The following is a 22,410-nucleotide window of genomic DNA, read 5'->3' as shown; positions in this document are numbered from 1 at the left end:
TTTACAATACATGCACAAATACAGTAATGTAGATAAAACGGATGCATTTTTTTTCTTTTTTGAACTTAAAAATATTTTAGTCAAACTGATGGGAAGCTCCTATTTAGCAGGTCAATGTGACATATTTAATCACATCTCAGTATGAACGCTTGATTTTCAGTAAAGGCAAGCATAGATAAGGTAAAGACAGTAAATGTGTGTGAAAAAGAAGTCTGGCAAAAACCACAAGGCCAGAGGAAGCTACTGCTGGTACAGACGGACACATGCGGACACTCACAAATCCTCCTCCATCTGTCTACTTTATGGGTCAATCGTAACTGCATTCATGCAAAGAAAGATGGAGAGACAGGATCAAGTCTCAAACTGCGACCAAAAAACACATTCGCTCTCAGTGTGAACCGAGCTGCCACAGACCAGATAATACCAGACTGAAATGGGATTATACTCTACTGAACTGGATCATGTGGGTCTAAAACTGCTTATGCTGAATTAGTAGGTTATTTGGAACTGGATTAAACTAAACAGATGAAGGCTGTGGAGAAGGGAGTGGAAATGAATACCAGTGAATTAAAGTAGACCAAGTAAGATTTTACAGAATTGAACCTAATTCCACAGCACTGTTCTGAATTACAGGGGAGGTGTAGTTAGAAAATGAATGGTTTGAAATGGATTGAACTGAAGCATCATTAAGGCACATTAGCTCAACTACACATATGTTGGAGGTTGTTCCAATTTCTTTGAATTCAATGCTGTCTAAATCTGATATGTTCATCTGCAGTGAAGTAACTATAGCATGAAACTCAAATCTTATTAATTTTCTAAATATAACCAATGAAAACATTATATTTTGTGGACATAAATAGGCAACAAATTAGGATAACTAAATAAATGACAAGTTCATAAATGACAAGGCATATAGTATGAACTAGGCAATTTTTATCCAAGGACCTACTGTATTGTGTCTTCAGCACAAAACCACTCTGTTCATTACAACACAGCAACTAAAAGACTTTTGTGTAAAACAAACCTGCTACACATGTTTCATATTATGCAAAAGCTCAAATTTAACTACATATGTAGCTGTTAAATGCTTCCTGGCTGCCTGTTTGCTGTTTGTTCAGGTAAAATAAAAACTGGAAGTGGTTTATTGTGTGCCTACTTATTAAAAGTTGTCATTCACATTAACATTACATTACATTGTTTCTCAATACAACCTGGAGCACAGGTCCTGCAGCTTAGAAGGAAATCAGATGCACGGTAAACATTACATTATTACATGTTTACACTAGCTGAGTTCTCGTGGTTGTGTCAATATGTGCACATACAGTAAAAAGTACAGAGGCGGTGGAGTTTTCATTGACAGTAGTATGTTTCATTAACAAAACAAAAGAAAGAAAAGCAGATGGAATGAGGTAACTTCTAACTTGTGTTGTTCAAATCTAATCTCAAAAAAATATGGGACCAGGGTCAGAAATAATAAAAGCCAAATAATGATCTCACATGGTCCCACATGACAAGAACAGTGCTTTTCTGAGTTTTCCCTGTCTTTTTGTTTTGTTCTTATCTGATACAGCACTGATTTCCCAGTCTTAGTCCACTGTTGTGCTTGATGACAAGCTTCTGAGGTAAATCAGGTTGAACCAAGTGTGTCGAGTCAGAGACATGTCTAAAACATGCAGGACAGCATGCCCTGAGCACAGATAATATGACCCACTATCATACAGTACTAGGACATGTGCACACTGTCACACATATTTTATCTCAAACAATGAACTCATGTTTAAGAATCAAATTTCTAGTTAAAGCCCAGTAAATCTAACTTGTTTGAGCTCTGCACTATTTGAGAAACAAATACACCCATAATTTCTGCCCTCGTAACTGTTCAGGAGTGGGATCATTAACCTGAGTTTTTTTCTTATTCCTGACCTCTACAAAGCTCAGAAGTTCCCCACAGAGACAAACAAAGGAGCTAATTATTTTCTGACATTCATTAGTGCAGGTTATTACGTGTTCTCTTTGAGCAGTTCTGTGAAATTCCTCATTCAGACTGTAGGTCAGAGATAATCAAGACGACAAACATCCACACACACACACACACACACACACACACACACACACACACACACACACTAAAACACATGTGGCTCAGATACCAAATATAGGGAAGCCTGAGCCCTGTAAGTGCAGAGCATACTGGCTCCAAACGTCTCTCACTCTAACACACACCCAGGCGCGGAGATGTCTGTGTGCCACCAGCGAGGCACCAGACTGCCCCACCTGCCCACTGACGGACCACCAGCAGCTAATGGATCAGTGTCTGTCAGTGTGTTTTAGACTAAAACATGAAGCCCCCATGGAACTGAATACACAATTCTTTTAATCTGTATCTGTGTGTGTGTGTTGCTCTGTCCCACGAGCCGTTCGCCAGTCATGAGATTCAATTATGAAAAACAAGAGATCTTTATTTACAACTGACAACAGCGACACACAAACATCTGCAGGGTTTAAAACCATCTGTTCCAGTCTCCTCTGTCAGCCTGGTATGTGTGTGTGTATGTGAAAGTTGCATACCTTCGAGTTAAACCAGTCTTCTGAATGTGTGTGTGATGCATGTGCAGTTTTGAGGCTTCACATTTGTGAAAAATAATGGCAGTCAGCAAAAAATTTTGAATGTATGCACAGCGTTTTGACCCAAATTCTCTTCAAAATCATAGATCTGCTGTGACAGACAAAGGCAGACTCCTGGAGAGATTTCAGCACTTGTCAGAGAAGCACTGCTTCAATGACAAAAGTTGACATTCACCTTTAAATGAAGGTGTCTCTTTTCTGATAAACTTTTTATAGATTTTACAAAGCAGATTTGACAGAACAGACAGCAGGATCAGAGGCTCGTGTCACACTAAGACAGAAAGACACTGTGAAATGTCTCACAGTTTATCTTGACTGCTTCAAATAACACAAAAATTCTGATCATTATGAAATAAAGTAGACAAAAATTGCAGATATTTTTATGTATTATCAAGCAAAATTTGTTAAGAAGCACTAACCAATAAAATTATGACAATTAGCTTGTTTTAGCATCCAAAAAAAGGAGGTGTTCCTTACAATATGCAAAATGCATGTAATTATCATTACCATCTGTGTAAAGAAACATATATTTGTGTATTTAAATATGAAGAAATTCAAGCTGGTAAATGTATCTTATGTATACTGCTGGTTTAGATGTCTATGCAGTCCATGTTGCTAGGTAAAAATCCCCCGTGAAGCTGTGGCATTGTGGTGCACTCACAGCCTCAGATCACACGCCTCTGACTGTGAATATCATCACTAGATAAGCTCAAACCAGAGCTGTGCCGTCATATCAGCTGCAAATAATATCAAATATACTTTAATGTCCCCTTGTGGAAATTTGTCTTGAGCCAAATTGTGGCAGAGATCTAGTAACAACCAGCAAGAATACCAGAAGACAGATGAGGCATACATAAAATATAAGAATATAGTAACTGTGCTGCTTTTATTCTGCTTAGATGTTAGTAATTAAGACATATTGTCTGACTGACTCATTTTAGTGTTCCTGGTGGTCTGGAATTAAAATGCTGATCACAGTGTTTTCCAGTCGGGGTGGCAGAAGGCAGAAATGTCTGCTACAACTCCAACAACAAGAGGAGGTGTGGACATTTTGTCTAGTGTTTCTATGTACAGCCAACGTTTCTGATAGGAAGCAGCAAGAGACAGATTATTTTTTCCAAAATGGTCTTTCATTACAGAGGTGTGGGTCAGTATCCAATTTTCATTCATAAAAATATCCACTGAAAATATTTTTCCTCCTTTTTTTGTGCATTGCTAACCTTCAAGTAACAAGTTTCTTCTTAACAAGAGTCAAGATATTTGAGTTAACCGAAAACTTCATGTTAGCAGTAAAAAGGTCAAGCTAAATTTTACGCACTCCTGGGTAAAAGGTAGAATTTGAGGTAGTAAAAATAAGTTTGAATCTCATCTCTTATGTGCTATTACTTTATTCCATTCAGAATGTGCCAGATTGTACCAAATTACACTTTTTTCTTTTTTTCTGGGGTGCCTGGGACCCCCTTGCTGGAACACCTTCTGCTTGAAGCTAATAGCCTTTTATTATTCTGGAGGGGGAAATCACTTTTCTCATAAAGAAAGACTGTCTGCTTACACTGCAACAAAAACTTTCCTAATGACAGCCTTTGTTGTAAGACGTCTCGTCCACTTTCCTTATTTGTCTTCACTCTCTCTTCTGACATAAAGAATTAGATGTCAAAGTATGTCTGTGTGTTTGGATGGATGTGCTTGTATGTATTAAGCATTAAATAGCCCAAATGTTTGTAAGTGTAATAAAGTTAAAGTTATATTTATTTTTTGCATTGTATGGAATAAGTGTAACTCTGTTATGAGAAGCTGTCAAACTCTAAAAAGAATAAAAACAACTCCTTCTGCTTTTTGGATAAAAAACAACAACTTTGTAGACATTAAATATCAACTATTGGAAATTACCAACAAGCAGCCTTGTTGGTGTGTGCATTTTTACGAGTGTGTCTCTGTGTACATGCACTGAGGGACTTGAGTGACTTATCTGGGACAGGGACATCACAGGAAACAACAGGGGTAGAAATTCAATTTTCTGGTGGCAATAGAAGAGGGAGTGAGAGCGCGACTAAATAGGTGTGACTGCAGAGGTTTTCCTTTAATGCATCCAAGATCATACAATACACAGAACAGGCCGCCAGGAAAAGCCTTCCTGCTGACATTGTTTTATGTCTTTAAAAGTGCGTGAGAGTGTGTGTGCGTAAAGCTGCAGCAGCTGAATTCAGCAGATATAAAGGAGGACTGTAGTGTCACTCAAAACCAGAGGGAAAGGAGATAGAGAGCAAAGGAGTGCAGAGAAGAAAGAGGAAATAAATCAAAGAGGGAACACCAGAACTGAAGGGCGGACATTTGTCAACTAGAGAATAGCTCCTATGTTGCCGCGTGTTTGATATTTCCTTTAAAAAAAATTTAACAAGGTAAATTATTATGTATTCAGCTAAACGTACTCTGGAAGTGAATCATAAGACTCTATTCTGAAGCATAAAAGCTTTCAAACCAAAGCTGGACTGCTTACTAATAGGTAAAACTGTACATTTAGGATCACTAACGACACAGAGACAAGCACTGCTTGACGTTTAAGTTTATCAGGAGGGCTGTGAAAGGAAACAGACTGCCAGTTTAAATGGCCTAAGTAGAAATCTATGAGCCAATTATATAAAGTCAAAGATGGCAGTTATATGACATGTTTCCAGCCCTCTGCTTTTATTTTGTTAGTTAAGTGTCAAACAGAGAAAAATATCAAGAATGAAAGGGGAGGACGCTCTGAAATGAGCTGTTCATGAAGTTGCTGACAAAAAAGAAAAAAACATGCACATGCATGGCAGTGACATAATGTGCAACTTCTACTAGTGACCATAGAAAATACAGTTATGCGTCTATCCCAGTGATCTAGATGGACAGCTGGCAATGTTAGTCCATAAAGCAATTCCAGGATGGCTGCCAAGTGGTAAGCCTTGCCTCTGCAGGGATTTGGACGTAGCACCAATGATGACACGGACATGAGTGCAGGGTTGGGCTTTCTTTAGAAGTTCACTAAACAAAGCACATGGAATCCCACAGGACTATGAGTAAAGTCTATCCTTGCCCACTGTGCAAAATGTTCAACATGAAGACTCCAAACGTATTTAAACTTTCAAGACTCCAAAATCATCAGATACGGTATGTCTATTAGCTTTTTAAAAATCACACGCCAATATTCCCAACATTCTTTAAATATGTAAACTGTCATAAAATTTATATTTGTCCCTGGCAGGAAGGGTTTGCCAGAGCCATAAATCTAACAAAGAGTTTGAACTCCATCCAATATAACTTGTACTCCAAATAATAGCACATCACAACTAATTTTTGTATGATACAGAAGGAAAATTTAAGACAACATAATTATAACAAGCCCCACCTTCAAATGCCAGCAAATTAGTGTAAGTCATATAAACAGTTTTTTTTGTATTATGATGAGTTTAGAGGTTTTTTCTTGAATTTATTGGTTGAGTTAACTTACATGTGTGTCAAAACACCCAATGTTCATGACTTACTTCATACTCAGACAAAGCAAAAACCAAATGACCCAGTGTGAAGTATTCTGATACATCACTTTAACCACTATTGGAGTTTCCAAAGTATCCGGCGGGTCACACTGCTGCTTAACTCTCGGCTTCAGCAGTCAAGAGCAGAACAGGATGGCTGCAGGAGATAAAGAAGTATTTGTGGTGAAGAAGAAACCCAAGTGAAGCTCAGTGTTTAATGGATATGGATTTCATAAAAGCTCTGGATGACTGCAAACATCACAGTGGTGCCAGGGGACATAGTGTGTAATGTGATTAATATTACTGACAAGACAATGTTCTGCCATTTGAAAATGAGAATATGAATGAACTGTTCCTTGTGCACTCATCTAACTGCATAGGCAGAATTCTTTTTTATTAAAAAATGAGGGTTGGTGTGCTTGGAAACATAATTATGTTAGTCTTTTGGAGGTTTCCTTATCCCTATTTTCAATATGGTAAACTTAATTTATTTGAATGCAATAATAGGATGTCTCATATGTGATATCTGCTGTTAGGTCAGCTTTTGTTTGCTTATTTTACACATAGTATTGAGTTTTTTGGTTAATTTGATAGATATTGCTTTTTATTTCTTTCTAGTTCTGCTATTTCTAGTCTTTGCACTTTTGCTTTTTCTGTACATATATAGTAACAGCAAGATTTGAGCTAGTTTAACTTTAACAGCAGTAACAGTGTGTCTTGAAAACGACTTGTTTTGATCAACCAAGAGGAGTCCTGTCCTTCACCAGTCTGAGTTTGTAGAACAAGCAGCAGCTCTTCATAGTTTCTTATCAGCAGCTGCTACAATAGACAAATCGCCTTCCACAGCATCTAGTCTCACTTGTTCCCTGATAGCTTTGTATCCACAAAACAGCTCAAACTACTACTTGATGCCAACAATACGCAGCCCAGTATTTCTAGTCCCAGTGCACAAAACAACAACAACAAAACAAAAACCCTCTATTGTGCAGGTATAGTCAGATTGTGCTGCTAGCCTGGAACACACAGGAACAGAAATGTAGCCTGCTTGCTATGGGGCTGCAATTCTGCAAGCTTAATGATGTCTTTATGATCATATCAATCAAATCTCTCTGTATATGTCAGTAAAATATGATGCAACGGCACCAGAAGCTCTCCAGGATGGAAGTTTGCTGCAAGACAGATCCACACCACTGGCTGTGTCAACTGAACATTAAGAAAATTTATTCTAGTAAATGTGCAACTGGCTTTACTGCATTACCAATAATAATAATAGCAATAAAAAATAATAATACAAACGGAAAAAGTGCGTAACTTTGACACAACGACCCGAACGATGACTTCGTTCTAGAAATATGAAAGAAGCTACAGTACTGAAGTAAAAGTTTTGATACTGTCAGGCTAGAACACAGGACAGAAATGATCCTCACAGCAAATATTCACTTTCTAAATGCATTCAATTTTATAGCATGATTTTATTCGATTTGCTCCACTGTCATATTACATAATATTGTTTTAGTGTCTTACAGCCCACAGTTTTTTAAATTACTTGTGAAGCTGCCTGTGCCTTTTCTATCTTCTGTCAATGTAACACTTTTTTAATCCAATCCTAAGGGTCTGCCAATACAGTTTGCAATTAGCACTTTAGCAGAAAGTGACGTTACCAAGCAGCCCAACTAAGTGGAGCTGAGCCTTGGCACTGGGAGGACTGGAGAAATTATAAAAATGGAGATATAAAAGAGGGCGTGAAAGAAAGGGAGAAAGTGTTGATGAGGAGGGAAATGGGGTTAATGTATGAAAGAATGTTTTCAGTGAAGGAAAAGAGAAAGCCGTGGCTGCAGGGTCTGACACTGCCCCAGTTTTTGCTCAGTGCCAGTTTCTCCTGTGGCTCTCCAGCACATTTCCACCCAGTTGATTAATGCTGCCATCACAACCACTGCCATTCTCTTTGAAGACTGGGAAACACAAACAATGATCCACATACAACTTCTGTTTTTTTTTTTATTATTCTCAGTTTCAGCCTACTTTCAGCCATGATTGTTTTGAGATGAAAAAGTTCTGGGACACAGTGTTATAGTGATGGAACTGTGCTGTGCTAGCTGCTTGTGCAGTTCAGGATGGTGTGGAACAAACTTTATACCAGAAGCAAGAATTTTTGAAAAGCGTTGCGCGAACAATTACTTCAGATACTGTTACAGCTTTTGAAACTTAAAATTGAAGGCCTGGCATTCCTAGAAGGAATGATTACTGCCCACCACCTTTCATACCAGACTTTTAAAAGAAGAGCAACATATGTTGAGATATGAATTGTAACCATTTTGGTCAAACCTTGAAAGTAATATGTGCAATCTCACAAGATGTCATGCTCAGAGGATCCGTGGTCAATGACTGTCAGCTACTGCAACATCAAATTTAACTAAATATCCTTAAAACTAATGAAGTTTTAGCCATTTTTGAGTTGGCTAATGTTGATTAGGTATATGAAAAGGTATTCAGTTGTAGAGTTACATCCAATGATTACTTTAATAAAGTTGCATTAAAATCTGTCTAGTGGTTCATAAGATATTTTATTAACAATCAGAGTTGACTCCAACAGGTAATGCTAACATTTTAAGCAAAGGTTTTGCACAATGTGTAGCACTTGAAGCATGTGTTGTGAATGACTCTCAGCTACTACAAAATCTACTTTTAGCACAAATCTGCAAAACTGACTGAACTATAGCCATTTTTGTGTTTGTTAAGGTCAATTGGCTGTGGTGGCCATTTTAAAATAGATTGTAGAACTATTTCCAATGATTATTTTCTGAAAGTCACATTAAAATCCATCCAGTTGTTTCTGCGATACTTTGCTAACAGGCCGGATTAAATCCAAATAGTTAATGGTAAAATTTTAAATAAAATGATTGTGCAATCTGTTAGTGCTCAGAATTTGAGTTGTGGATCAGTTTCAGCTACTACCACACCGAAACCAAATTCATTATCTGTAACACTGACTGAGTTATTGACGTTTTTTAAATTTAATTAAATTTTTTTAAGGCTAGTTGGCTGTGACAACGATCTTGAAATGGTTTAATTCCAAAAATTACTTAGTTATAATTACTGTCTGCAAGATTTATAAAAATCAGTCCAGCGGTAAATGGGAAATTTTGCTAACAGATACGAACACAAAGAGATGGGCACAGATAAATATAATATGGCCAAAGTAAACAGCCGTTTCAGCAACAGAAAGCTGATACTGAACACCAAGTTATTTCTCAATGACAGCAACATGCAGCTTTTTGCCAAAGAGCCACATCAAGACCTGTGGAGTTTTAATAGAGCTGGCCAGACTGAGCAAAGGCAGCCAGAGATGAGTATGGATTCGGGCCAGACTCTCCGAGGAAGCCTGAGGAGAATGAATAGTGAGCAGAGAGGAGAAGTGGCTGCAAACATTCTCTGGAAGTCTCTTTCCAGGAGGATAAACATCAGTAAAAGACAAAGCTTGGAGTAATGAAAGAGTTCAAGCAGAGAAAGGAGAAAATGAAACGTAGGAGACCTGACAGTGATAAACAGTGGCAGAGCAGGACATGGGGGACTTCAGCACTCAGATAGAACAATAACTTTCAATTTAAAGACTGTCAATATTTATCCCAAAGGTTCACATTATCACTGTACAGACAGAAAAAGAATAGACGTAAAGAATTCATGAGTTTATCTCACAAAATTAGCGTCTACTTCTAGTGGTCGCTGATAGATATACACACTTTATAAAATTGGGTTTATAAATAATTCAGCACATAACAATATTTCACTTGCCAAGTACTTTGTGACTAATTAATAACTATGTGATTTATTCAAGTTCCTCTCCAGGCAATGATAGCCCTAGTTCTGCACAACGGACTTGGTAGTTGCTGTGCACGGGGTGAAAGATTTATTTCACAGATACGACACAGAGGACTCCCACAGCAGCCACTGGCCATGCAGAAGTTGGAGAAATGAAAAAGGAGCGGACTAGAATGCCATTGTTCTCCTGATTGAACAGATTATAATCACATATACAAAATCAGAAATGTATTTTAAAAAGAAAAATCTCTTCAGTAGATTAACAGATTAAATGTAATAGTGTGTATTGAAACTTTGGATTTTCATATAAAAACTGATTTTTGTGTATGTACGATTGCCTCAAGCATATTTATATTGAAAACCTTCTGCTGATAAATCTTTGTGAGGCAAAAGACGAACAAGGATGGGAGCCAAATAACGTTTATTGCAGAAGGGATTTACAAAAGGGCAATAACTGCAGCTGCTTTATCTGTCCCTCTGGGGATAAGGTGTAGAGTGAGGATGAAGTTTTTCCAAGACGAGATAAACATGCAAGAGCACAAACAGAGAAGTGCTAAATAAATAAATTACCAAATGCATTCAGACAAACCCAAAAGATAAAGCTATTGTTAAAGTTTGTGTCTGTTATTTTCAACAGTTTGGTCATGGAAGTCAGGGCTCAATGTGACCTAAAAATTTTAAATAAACCCATTAAAACCAACAATACAGTAGAGCTTAACCAGTTTGTTCATCATCGCTTACTTTGCAATCTTCAAATGACTAACCTCACTGAGTTTGGAATACTTAATGCAGTGAGAAGAATTATTCTCTCAGATAAAAAAAAAAGAATGACTCTGCTTATTTTCCCTGAGCGTGAGCTTATTGTAAAAAATGTCTGACTCACACAGAACAAACAACTGAACCCTGTTGTGCTGATGTTTTTCATGTCGTAGCATGCTTATACATCCCAGAAAACTTGTAATTTTCCCTTTGCTGCAGAGTTTTACATATTCTGACACCACATTTGGGCTAAAGAACATGGCCGGAATCAATATCACAACAAAAATAGCTTTTTGCAGCAAAGCAAATCTATTGTTCAGCATGATAAAGGATGAGTCACTACCAGCCAGTGATAGTGTAACGTGTCCAATCTTTTTTAAAACCAGCGCCAGTGAAAATCTACCACAGAGCCAGTGTTTAGTTGTGCTGTTGTAGTAAAGCCCACACATAATCACTTGACAATAAAACGCTTCCAGCAGGTGGAATTGATGAACGACTTACAGTAAGAGCTAGATAAATCCACCCTCTCCTCCTCACCTTGGGCTATTTTTTCTGCGCTTCCCATTGAGAATCTAACACATCCTTTTTTGCATTCTTTCATTTTGGTACAGCCAGAAACTTAACAGGCACCTTGAGAAAATAAATGCCAAGCTGTCACCGAATACGAATGGCACTGAAACTGTTATATTTCAGCCTGCGCAGTCAGTTTTATGTAGGCAATCTGTTAGAAATCCCACAGAAATTTCATAAAGTTTTCTGTGCCTAAAATGTCAAGGTGTCCTTCACGAAGACAAGCTCAAACACGAGAACAACCCCTGCCTCATTTTTCAAGAAGACGCTACATTTATATAAAAGTGATGTAAATTTGAGCTCCACACTGGTCTGTGCATGTTGCCATGGTAACATGTCTCTGTTGATATGTCACATATTCTTTCTCGTCTTTTCTGTCTTTCTCTGCTTAATCAAGTGACACTAATGTAAGAATACGCAGGTCAAACGTCAGATCTGGGAGGCCGTAAATAATAATAATACTTTCCACTGTCTGAAGAAAGACTGCGAGTGTGAAGGCTGTCATATTTTTAAGGAGCAGAGGAGTTTGTTCTTACTAGTGCTTCCATTGTTTCCAATAGGAGGGGGTATTTGACCTCACTTTTCTCTGCTTACATAATCCCTGTCCTGAAGGGAGAAAATTACCAGATCCCCTTTACACACAGGCACACACAAACACTCCCGTAGAAGACCTAAAGCCAAAAAATTCACCACATAAATTAACCACATGAATGCAATTATGCCTTCATGATTTCTTTCCATGGAATGGTATGTTTTCTTGATAAAGAGAAATTTACACACACACTCGCTCCATGAGAGAAACGTACACATTCACTACACATATTGAGTACCACTAAACACCACACGTGCAGACATATATATGCCAGTTCAAATATGAACATGTAGTAAACACACACACACACACATATGTCAAAGGGGAAAGCTGATCACAGCTGTGCTGCAGCCACAAACACACTGGATCAGTGTGTCCTGAAATAACCGCAGATGTTTTTATACGACCCCCTGGATAATTGATCTGCACGCAGCGTGCATCTGAGAAAAATATCACCATTCATCCCCAGCTGAGAAAAGAAATTGAAAGTAGAACTTAATACGACACAACTCCCTGCAGTAATCCTGTTATAACCTTGTGTTTTTTTTAAACATCTTTACTGCTTCATTCAGTGAATAATTATATGATACATTATGACTTTCTAATGCATTGCATCATTATTTTAGCAGCTTGCATAAGAAATTAAACTGGGCTTGCTTTGGTTTAGGGCAGTGGTCCACAGTTAGAGTTAAATAGTTTTTTTTCTCTAGATTTATATATATATATACACACACATATATGTGTGTGTGTGCACGGAATGGAAGGCATTAAAATTTTCATTTAGTGACAACCATGCTAGTATTCTTCATGCACCATATTGTCTTTTCAGGACTGTATCTCTACGTGGGCTGACAGCTTCTCTTTGCAGAGAGAAGCAAAAGAAGACGACGGGCCAGACAGGCGAATTACCGTAAATACAGAAAAAGTTGCGCTGCCTTAACTGATTAACCATAAACCGTAGAAAAGCAACGCCATTAAAAAAAAAAATACCATAAATACATGAAAAACTGTGAGGCCTAAAATAAATCACTACAAATATGGGAAAATGTGCGCAAGGCAACAACTAATCTGGATCCAGATAAGACTTCATTTGGGCCCGGATCTGGACCGCGGTCCAACCTTTGGGGACACCGAGTTCAGTGGTTTGTGTTTTGTGTTTAAGTGGGGTAAGTTTTTTAAAACAACATTCCTTTTTTTCAGAAGAATAGATATGATTTCACATAGAGTCACAGACACAACAGGTGATGAACTGAAGTCCAGAGCAGAGTGTGAAAAGCTGGCTGATAAAAAAAGAAGAGCCGTATTCGCTGCCATGTTGTAATTCCCTTCAGATGTGTTTGTGTGTGGGAGTGTGTGCACGCTCTGATATCTCCACTCGGCTGTAGCCAAGAGTCTGCTTCCTGCCAAATCTAAAGTGGGTGCATTTCAACATCTCTTCATAGCAGAGAAAGATGAGGAGGAGGCGGAGGAGGCATTTCTTTAATATGAAAGGAAGAAATTGAAATATATTACCACATAAGTGTATGTCTGCACAAATTTACACACACACACACACACACACACAAACACAAAGCTGCATCGTCTGACACCTGGAGAACCACCTTGTGTCTCCATGAATCTCTTCTCCCAGGAGAACCGTTCCACTTCTTCAAGCACATCACAAGTAGAACTTCATCTGGTATTATACACACATTGCACTGAATGTTTCTTTAGGAGTCGCAAGAGTCTTTCCAGCATGAAAAAAACTACCTGTAGTCACAATCTATAACTTATAACATCTTAAAGACTGTTTTTAAACAGCTTGAGGCAATTTAACACACTGACAGTCAACGGCAGCATGAGGTGACTGATTTGGTTTTATCATTCACAGTTTTAGGAGCAAAAAGCCATGGAATGTGTGCTTTTCTGTTGCTTAAGTGGGAATTTTAGATGATGCAGTTGTGAAGCTGTTGTCACACACAAGAAGAGACACATTGTTGGCTTTTCTTTCCGTCTACAAGAAGCTCTCCTAAGAGCGCACAATTAACTTCTGAAAATAAATGCATCATCTTTTAGTGTAATAAATGCCGACTCGACCGCTGGTCAGTGACTTCTCACCCCCGTCGTCATGGTAACCCAAAGACCATGAGTGAGGGGGGTTAACCCTTAACCTAATGTGTACGTGTGTGCTCATGTGTGTATTTGTGCAAATGGGTGCACCCGTGGGAATAGCAGTCAAGCTCGAAAGCTTGTTTAGACTTTAACACCTATTGTGCACCAACCCCCAAGACTAAACATGCACACACACACACACACACACACACACACACACACCAAGTCATTACACCTTCTCCCAGACTATGAGCTGTCCTGATCCACCACCCCACCTCCATCCATCAATCCATTATCTGATTCACCTCACTCCTGCATCTTATCTGTGTTAGTCGGACAACGGATGTGAGATGAATTCACACAGATTTATCCTGAAATAAACAAATGGACAACACTGTCACACACAGAGAGACTGTATGATGAGGAAGAACTTTAGTTGTCAGGAGATTAAAGATTGATGGAATAGTCAAAACTGTCTTATGTCTGTACATAAATACCAGGAGAGTCACTTTATGATGAACTAATCCACTTTTTTTTCTGGTAGTTTTTCTACAGTTAATGTCAGATTTTCACATCACTGCAAAAAGAACTTGCAAAGAAAATAAAAACATTTATTTGACTTTGATTTTATTCTTTTATGTCATTCAAGTAGAGGCTAAATATTGTTGCTGGTCATCTTCATTGTACTGATAAAAATCCAATTATCCAGGGCATTGTGGTAACAGATGAATATGAACTAAATGTAACAAACTCCCATTTTTATTCAAACTCATGCATGCACACACATACAAACAGGGAAACAACAGTTCTAAAATGTCCCAGGAGTCACAGAGCAGCACACATAAACATTGTGTACGTGTGTGTGTGTGTGTGTGGGAGAGTGTGACGTGAATTGGGGGTTCATTATGTGGTCACATGAAAATTAAACCCATTTTTTTTCACATGGGAAAAAAGTGGGAGGATGAGAAAAAAAAAAGTCAAGATAAACAGACGGGAAAAAATGCAAGTGTGCGTGCTAATTTAACAGTTTGTGTGTATCATTTTGCACACATACGCACGCAACAGGCTAAAAAAAGTGTCTAAAAAAAGGAACTTCTAAACTCAAAATGAACTTTTTTGTTGTGTGTGAACTATCGTACAGCATACATGTGTTCAATAGTTGTAAAGTGATGAGATAATGCAAAGGTTATGACTAGGAGCTGGGTGTTTGCTGCAGGGATCAACAGTTTGCAACAATAATGAAAGTGTATGAATGTGAATTCACATTTTTCTACAAAAATTTGTATTTTTGTCTAAAAAGCCATTAAGCAGTTGTCAGGATTTCAGGAAAGTAAGGATGTTCAGCTCAAATTTATTTAATCATATGGCAGCTTCTGCTTAAAAACACCTTGTTGTTATTGGGGTAGAGTTAGGTCTAGGTTAAGGTTAGGCTTTATTTTGTTTCTATGTTGTATCTTGTGCACAATAACACAAAGACCCAGACCCAAAGGTTTCTCAATGAGACTCGCAGCAGACTGTTTCTGTTGTGCAACCCCTGCCTATTCATTGGGAATGACAGTGCAAAGCAACGTCTCATTCTGGAGATGAAAGCAGGTGGCGTCATTGCAGCATCGTGCTGCCATAGTAACCCGGGGCGTTGCCATATCAACCCCAGGTAAATACAGGTATGGGTGAAGATCAAGGGTTGGGATCTTTATGAGACACAGCTTTAAAGTGAACCAGCTGTAACCAGCTGGAAATTATGCAACACAACTTGGTGTCTGATGGAGTTAAACTGTGTTTAAAATTTAATAACTAATCGCTCTATTCCCTAACAAGTTGCTGGAATATATATGTAATAATTAGTGAAATCTAATTAGATTGTTTGTAAATAGTCTCACGTTTTTTTATTGTCACATGTCTTGTGAAGAACGTGTTGGATTCATTACTGCATCATCTGCTAAAAGCATCAAATGTTTAAGACACAATCCAAATTTACTCCTCTCTCAGATAATTGTATACTTGAAGGAGTGTACACATAAAGAGATGATCTTCATGAATACCGAACAGGGATCTGAGATTGTAACAGAGGTATAAAAAATGAACAGCCTAATCCTTAAATCTCCTGCACTAAAGAAACAATACACTCCACAAGGACATATATACTCACTGAAAACAACCTGCCAGTTAAAAGCCCCCTCTGTCTTTGCAATTGTTGTCTTAACGGCATTTCAATCCAGCAGTTACATAAAGTCTTGAATATGTGTCTGTTTTCAAACTTGCTTTGATCAACTGGCTCTTTATCAAAGAGACTTCTGTTTCTGCAGGAATAGCGGTGTAGTTTTCCTATTGTGTGGAGATTTTGTTAGTCACAGTGCTGGGATATGTACTCCAACACATCACTCTAAAATAAGCTCTGATCCATCCTGTACTGGGAAAAAGTTAGACCAGCACTGTATAAACTGTTTCTATAAATGTATTTGCTCTGTATCTGGCTCTTTTATCCAAGGCCAGGATGACAGCTCACTTTGAAGTATCTTAGTGTGTGTGCGTGTGTGCGCGTGTGACCACAGAAACAAAAGCATGAACTGGCAAGTGGTTTGAATGTAGCAGCCTCCACCTAGGGGCTGTTAGTCACAGAAATGAGTTATGTCAGAGCTACTTTGTGAGAAAACAGAACCTTATCCAAAATAAATTTATTTTGGGACCTTGGCCTATTACTCAACTGATTTCCACTGAAATCTGGTAACACATTTTTGGGACAACCAGCTAACAAATAAGCAAACACACAGGCCATGATTACTAAAAGCAAAATGCAGTGTCTGTCAGAGAAGCTCAATCTCATAATTGCTCTTTTAGAAAAGTCACAGTGAGTCATAATAAAACTGACCAAACTGATCAAACCTATGTGACAGATTGATTATTAGGTAAATGTTTCTGTGCATTTAACTAGTTTATGTGGGACTGTTCTTTAAACTGGAAGTCGTCGGATAGTTTTTTTCTATGCCCAATGCTGATCTTTAGAAATCAGGGCAGCCAATGGCCAATATACAATCTTTACTTTTTTGCATCTTCATCTTCCTAAGTAGTTATCAGTTAAATATAGAAAGGCATAGTGGATTGACAATTTTTTTCAAAAGTGGCAAATATTGGCCAATTAAATTGGTCGACCAATTAGTCAGTCTACCTTGACTTCAAACTGACTGCTGGTTGTTTGCTACCATCAATACATCCTCAGATGTGAACCTGCAAGATGCTGCTTAGTGTTTTGGCCTTTTGCCACAACAGGCTTTTGTCCAAGGAAAGCCCACAGCAGGCGAATCAGAAGTGTGCATCTCTAGATAGGGACCTGGCTGCTCAGATCTATTCTGGTAGCTAATATTTTTTCAACCAGTAGTTGTGATTGTTTTCCTGCAGAACTGCTCTCTGCTTTATTGCACTTGTAATTTCCTGCCTCAAGTTTCATCTGCAAGGTTGTTGTACTGCAGTCTTCTGTTGGTGTAGCTCCGTCATCCAAGACATGGTGAATCTTAAGAGTTTAAAAACAAAGAAACTAGACTTTTATTCTGGAGCTGAAGATGTTTTGCCAGCATCTTGTGCAGTTTAAACCCTGAAATGCTGCACTCTTCAGCTTTTACCTAAAAAGTTCCCCAGATGGGAAGCAAAATATCTTGAACTACAAAACAGAAGTCCAGTTGCTTTGCTTCTAAACTCTTAGGATTGTAGTCTTTTTAGCTCACATGCCTCATACTCTGCTCCCTCCCAGGGGACTGACATTTGACAAGGCTGCTTAACACGAAGGTAACGGCAGAATACGTTTCATTAATTTTTTTTTCTACTCATATGTGAGTTATTAGTATGAGGAGTGTTTAAGAAAAAGAATTATCAGCATCACAATCCAAACTGATCGTGTAAAAACAGTGACATAACGGAGCTGCACTGGGATGTAAAAATGATTGTCTCTGTTCAAAGATAGCACAAACTGCAATAAACACATTTTCTGATTCACTGAACAATAAAAACAAGCTTCTGTACAACCGACGGACTTCAGATATGACGTGCAAATATTTGACTTTTCAGCTTTCAATTACGAACAAAAACTAAACTAAGACGAGCATGAAGCGTAACTGATTGAGTACTAAATCTGAAAATGTAAGAAATCTACCTTTAATAATGCCAAGTCATATTATTGTTAGGACTATTGTTCTTCATTATTGTTACTGGTAGGTTTTATTTTACACTTTGCAAGAATAGAAAGAATTATCAGCTTTGATAACCTCTAACTGGTTGTGGCACAAAGTCAGCAACAGAGGCTAAAGGAGCACAGCAGGAGGAATAGCTGGTCTTGCTGCTGACTCAGCATGCATTCCTCTGCTTCCCTTTCCATGGCAACACATTCATCCTCATCTACAAGCCTTAATTCTTGACACAGAGTGCTTTGTTTTACCCATACGACTCCTTCAGTAACTGTGCTTGTATTTTTTGTAGTACATCATTTACTCAAAGGCAGAGTTTACTCTTTTGCAGGACCTCTGCTCTTTGCGTGCAGAAGGGTCTGCAACCAGAATGCACACACATGTGCAGCCACATGAGTGTGTACCTCAGAGTTGGGAGATTAATTTCTGCGTTTATCACAGAGCCTCGGTCCCAACAGTGCCTGGAGGAGTCAAAGTGTCTGCAGTGAGTTGCAGGGAAGGTAGCGGGTTAAAGGCATGTGTGTACACTTAAGGGTGAGAATGTGTGGCTATAAAAGCTAAGTACACAGTGGAGTGTCTCCCCATGAGACCCTAAAACAAGAACAGAGTGGACACAACAAAACACCGGTGCACATTATGTATTATCGTTATTGTTTAGACCTCTTTCACACAACTTTCAGAAATTCCACTTAAAGTATTAAAGTAGTCATTTACTGAATTAACATAATATATACTTAACATTTTCTGACTTCCTGCTGTTAAAGTGTAAATCAAAATGCCACTTTATGCTGCACACCTAAACATCTCTGACAGGGTTTAGTAATTCATAATCAAAGGGCATGTAATTGGCTTTTCTAGTGTTTCAGTTTTAAAATATTTTGATAATAGAAGCCTAATTCCCCAGTTTATGTTGTATTGTTTCTTCTGGAAGTGGAAATTTCACTCATGTTTTGGATTTCAGTTTATTGCCATGAATGAATGGCTGCATATTGCTGCTGCACCTCATCACACTAAAGCGCTACACTTCTTCAATCAATAGTCAGCTTGCCAGACAAGCCAGCTCCTGAACACGGGAGGGGGGGTTAGCAGTACCAGTGACAACGCTTTTATATGCTAGAAAATGTCCTGCATCCCGCTCATAGCATCACGACTGAACTCAATGCGCTTTCAGGACTGCTGTAGGTCTAATAAAATTTAAAGGTTGGGGCATTTCTAATCACAGAACAGTGTGGTGTATTTGATGATTTAATTCTCCTATAAACACCTTTTTTTTAGCCAGAGGCCATGACTGAGTCACTGACAAATAATTCAAATAAAAAACAGCACTTTGAAAAACAGCTGATAGCTATTTATCAGTTTGTACAGCGAGCAGAAAAAATAATAATTACGGCCTTGTTGCTGAACCACACAATACAACCAATACATACAATACATTCCTGCTTCCTCACAAGTTGTTTTTCATCATCTTTGAGATTTCAGTTGAAGGCAAAAAAAAGAAAAAAAGCCATTCAACATTTTTGAACCTCAGTGTTGCTGCTGATATAACATCACAGTCACGTTCTTTAACACAACAGACAATGCAATGGACGGCACAGGAAGTAAACAAGCCTCCATTCTGCTCCCGCTGAGAGGAAGATATGAAACCCCACACTGCAGCAACTGGACTCAAACGATGAAGGTGACTGTAACACTCACCTTTTCAGCCCGTCCCAAAGAAGTCCCTTTTCCCTTCTCTTTCAGCTCAGTTAAACATACCTCATTAAAGAAACTTATTATGAGCAATCTTTATCCCAAATCATGAAACAGCAGCAGGTAGGGCTGCACAGTATATTAAAAATTTATCAGCTCCTCAGTATTAGTGAGCGCAATATCAAAACTGCTAAGAATTGCAATAAATCAAAGGCTTAATATTTACGATCATAGCTACTACATACTGAGCACAGGTATTATTTATTATCACAGACTGCAATAAATTATAGACATATTTCAAGCGCCATGCTTTCATGTCCTGCATGATAATAGTATATTTGGTCAATCCAACAGACTCTCACTGGCCTTGAAGACCACATCTGGTTTAGATGAGAAGTGAGGACAATATAGGTTTATCACAACTGATATTGTTATTGCAATATTAAACAATAATATTGCACATTATGAGTTTACCTAATATTGTGTAGCCCTCCCAGCAGGTCATCTGTAACACTTTTGTAGAACATGTTTTCCATGCACTTAAACATGATTTGTTCAATTTATTTTTTAATTTATTTTTAATATATTTTTCTTTCTTCATCCATGTGCTGGATTACTGTCACATATATTTTATAGACCTCGTAAACATGCAGCCATCAGCTGGATTGGTGTAAAAACTTTTCTTAGAGAGGATTTTTTTTTCTTCTTTTTCAGAAGTCCTCAAAACTTTCTTCAACTAAATTCTGCAATGTGACTGAGCAGCAGGGACTAAACGTAAAGTTGTGTGGAGCAGTTTCTCAGAGGTGTAAGGTGGGTGAGCAGAAAGTGGCCAACCTTGACAGGGGAGCTCCTGGTGGCGACGGGCAGCTCTCTGACTGCAGTACCCGGAGGGGAGGCACACATCCCGGCTGCGTACCCCTGCAGCGACCCTCCGGCCAGGGACTGTCTGCCTCCTCCTCCTCCTCCTCCTCCTCCACCTCCTCCTCCGCCGCTTCCTCGCTGCGGCCGCTGCTTGATGCCGTCCAGGAGCCGGACCAGGAGGATGTTGGCCGGCAGGTCGTCCACCCCGCAGTCCACCAGGATGCGGCACTCCGGGCAGCGGAGCTCGTTCCGGGAGCTGACGATGTTCTCCAGGCAGCGGCGGCAGAAGGTGTGCTGGCACGGCAGAACCTTGGCCGTGGTGTCCAGGCGCTCCAGGCACACCGAGCACTCCAGCAGATCCAGCAGCGACGAGGAGTCGTCCATGTCGGCGGAGAGGGTGAGCATCTGGGCTTCAGTGTCCGTGGAGACGCCGCGGGGACTTTTTCTTCTTGTAGCGTGGAAGCGATCCGGGAGCGCAGAACATTCTGGTGGGGGGTGAACCAGCGGGAAGGTGCCCACCACGGACGCCCCACGACGGCGTCCCCCCCTTTTCCCCACCCCGGTGTTCCGGCTGTTCTCCGCGGCTCTGGAGCTCTCCGTGTCTCCCTCGGTGTGTTTCTGGTTCTCCCCCCGGCTCTCCGAGCGTCTCCTCCTCTCTCCAGCAGCTGTGCAGAAAGCGGTGAGGTCACGCTCTCATCATCATCTTCCGCGCGCCCATCACAATTGCGGCGCGCGCGCTCACGCACCCAGAGAGAGACCAGAAATCCCTTCCAACCACCACATGCATGCAGCACGCAGCTCCTGGCCTCCCAGCAATTACCACCAACCAGTTTTTTTTTTCTCATAAACTGGACAGAACAGAACCACTTGTTCACCTGCTCACATCTTTATTCTACCGACCAGAACCAGAACATTCTGAGGATGCCTACTCTCTGAACACGAGCATACAGCCTTTAAAACAAAAGTTCATTCACCTCAAGTTTGCCCACTTTACTTTAGTTTATATTAAATATAATTAGGCTAATGAGCACAAAAAGGGTTAAAATAAATATATTTGTGTCATCTTATCTATAGTGTGTCTTTCTGACAGGAGCTGACATGATCCTTTTGATTGCCGTAGTAACCGCGTCCAGCCGACGAGTTTGTAAAAATGTGGTTTATGGCGAGACCTGGTGGACATTCTTGCTTTGTTTTTGGTTTTTTTTCTAAATTGAATTTAGAACTCGATTTATTTCTCTAAAAAATCGATTGCATTGTTATAATCATCAGTTATACGAATGGAAAAGGATTTAACCAGCTAATAAAAATGGAAAAGCAAAGGATCGATTCATAAAACACTTGAAACATCATGTAAACATGAAAAATAAAGTGAAGTGCACACCTAAAAGGAAGATTGTTCTGGAATTTTCAGGAATTGAGTAATAGTATTAAAAATAGCCTGTTGCAATAACTTTAAAACACACATTTGGTCTTAAAAGGAGACAACAGAGCTGGTATATTTTTTATGTACAAAGATATATTGGACAGACTATTCTGCCCTCCTTATCTGTGCTGAGTTTTAACGTCTTCAAACACCTGTTCTGATGTATTTGTTGCGGTTCATAGCTTGCTCTTTTTTGAGTTCCCAGGATTTTTCCTTAACGTGTTTGAAAAGCTTCTCCTATTTGTTGCACTTTTGTCATGAAAAATAAAAAACAAAAAAAATCAGACCAAACTAATG

The 22,410-nt window shown here is 39.1% G+C and overlaps 1 protein-coding gene across 1 annotated transcript in view; it reads right to left on the bottom strand.

The window, feature by feature from the left end:
* Positions 1–21,345, bottom strand: part of LOC108240384 (E3 ubiquitin-protein ligase SH3RF3) — an 83,535-nt gene extending 62,190 nt beyond the window's left edge. The window contains exon 1 of the mRNA XM_017423809.3: positions 20,664–21,345. Within this exon, the coding sequence (XP_017279298.1) occupies positions 20,664–21,095 (432 nt within the window). The 5' untranslated portion in view covers positions 21,096–21,345. The remainder of the gene's footprint in view (positions 1–20,663) is intronic.
* Positions 21,346–22,410: the final 1,065 nt, after the last annotated feature.

The sequence above is a fragment of the Kryptolebias marmoratus genome, linkage group LG6, assembly GCF_001649575.2.
Source record: "Kryptolebias marmoratus isolate JLee-2015 linkage group LG6, ASM164957v2, whole genome shotgun sequence".
In the NCBI taxonomy this organism is placed as follows: Eukaryota; Metazoa; Chordata; class Actinopteri; order Cyprinodontiformes; family Rivulidae; genus Kryptolebias; species Kryptolebias marmoratus.
Note: the sequence above shows the minus strand (reverse complement) of the source record. Positions and strands in the feature narration are given on the sequence as shown.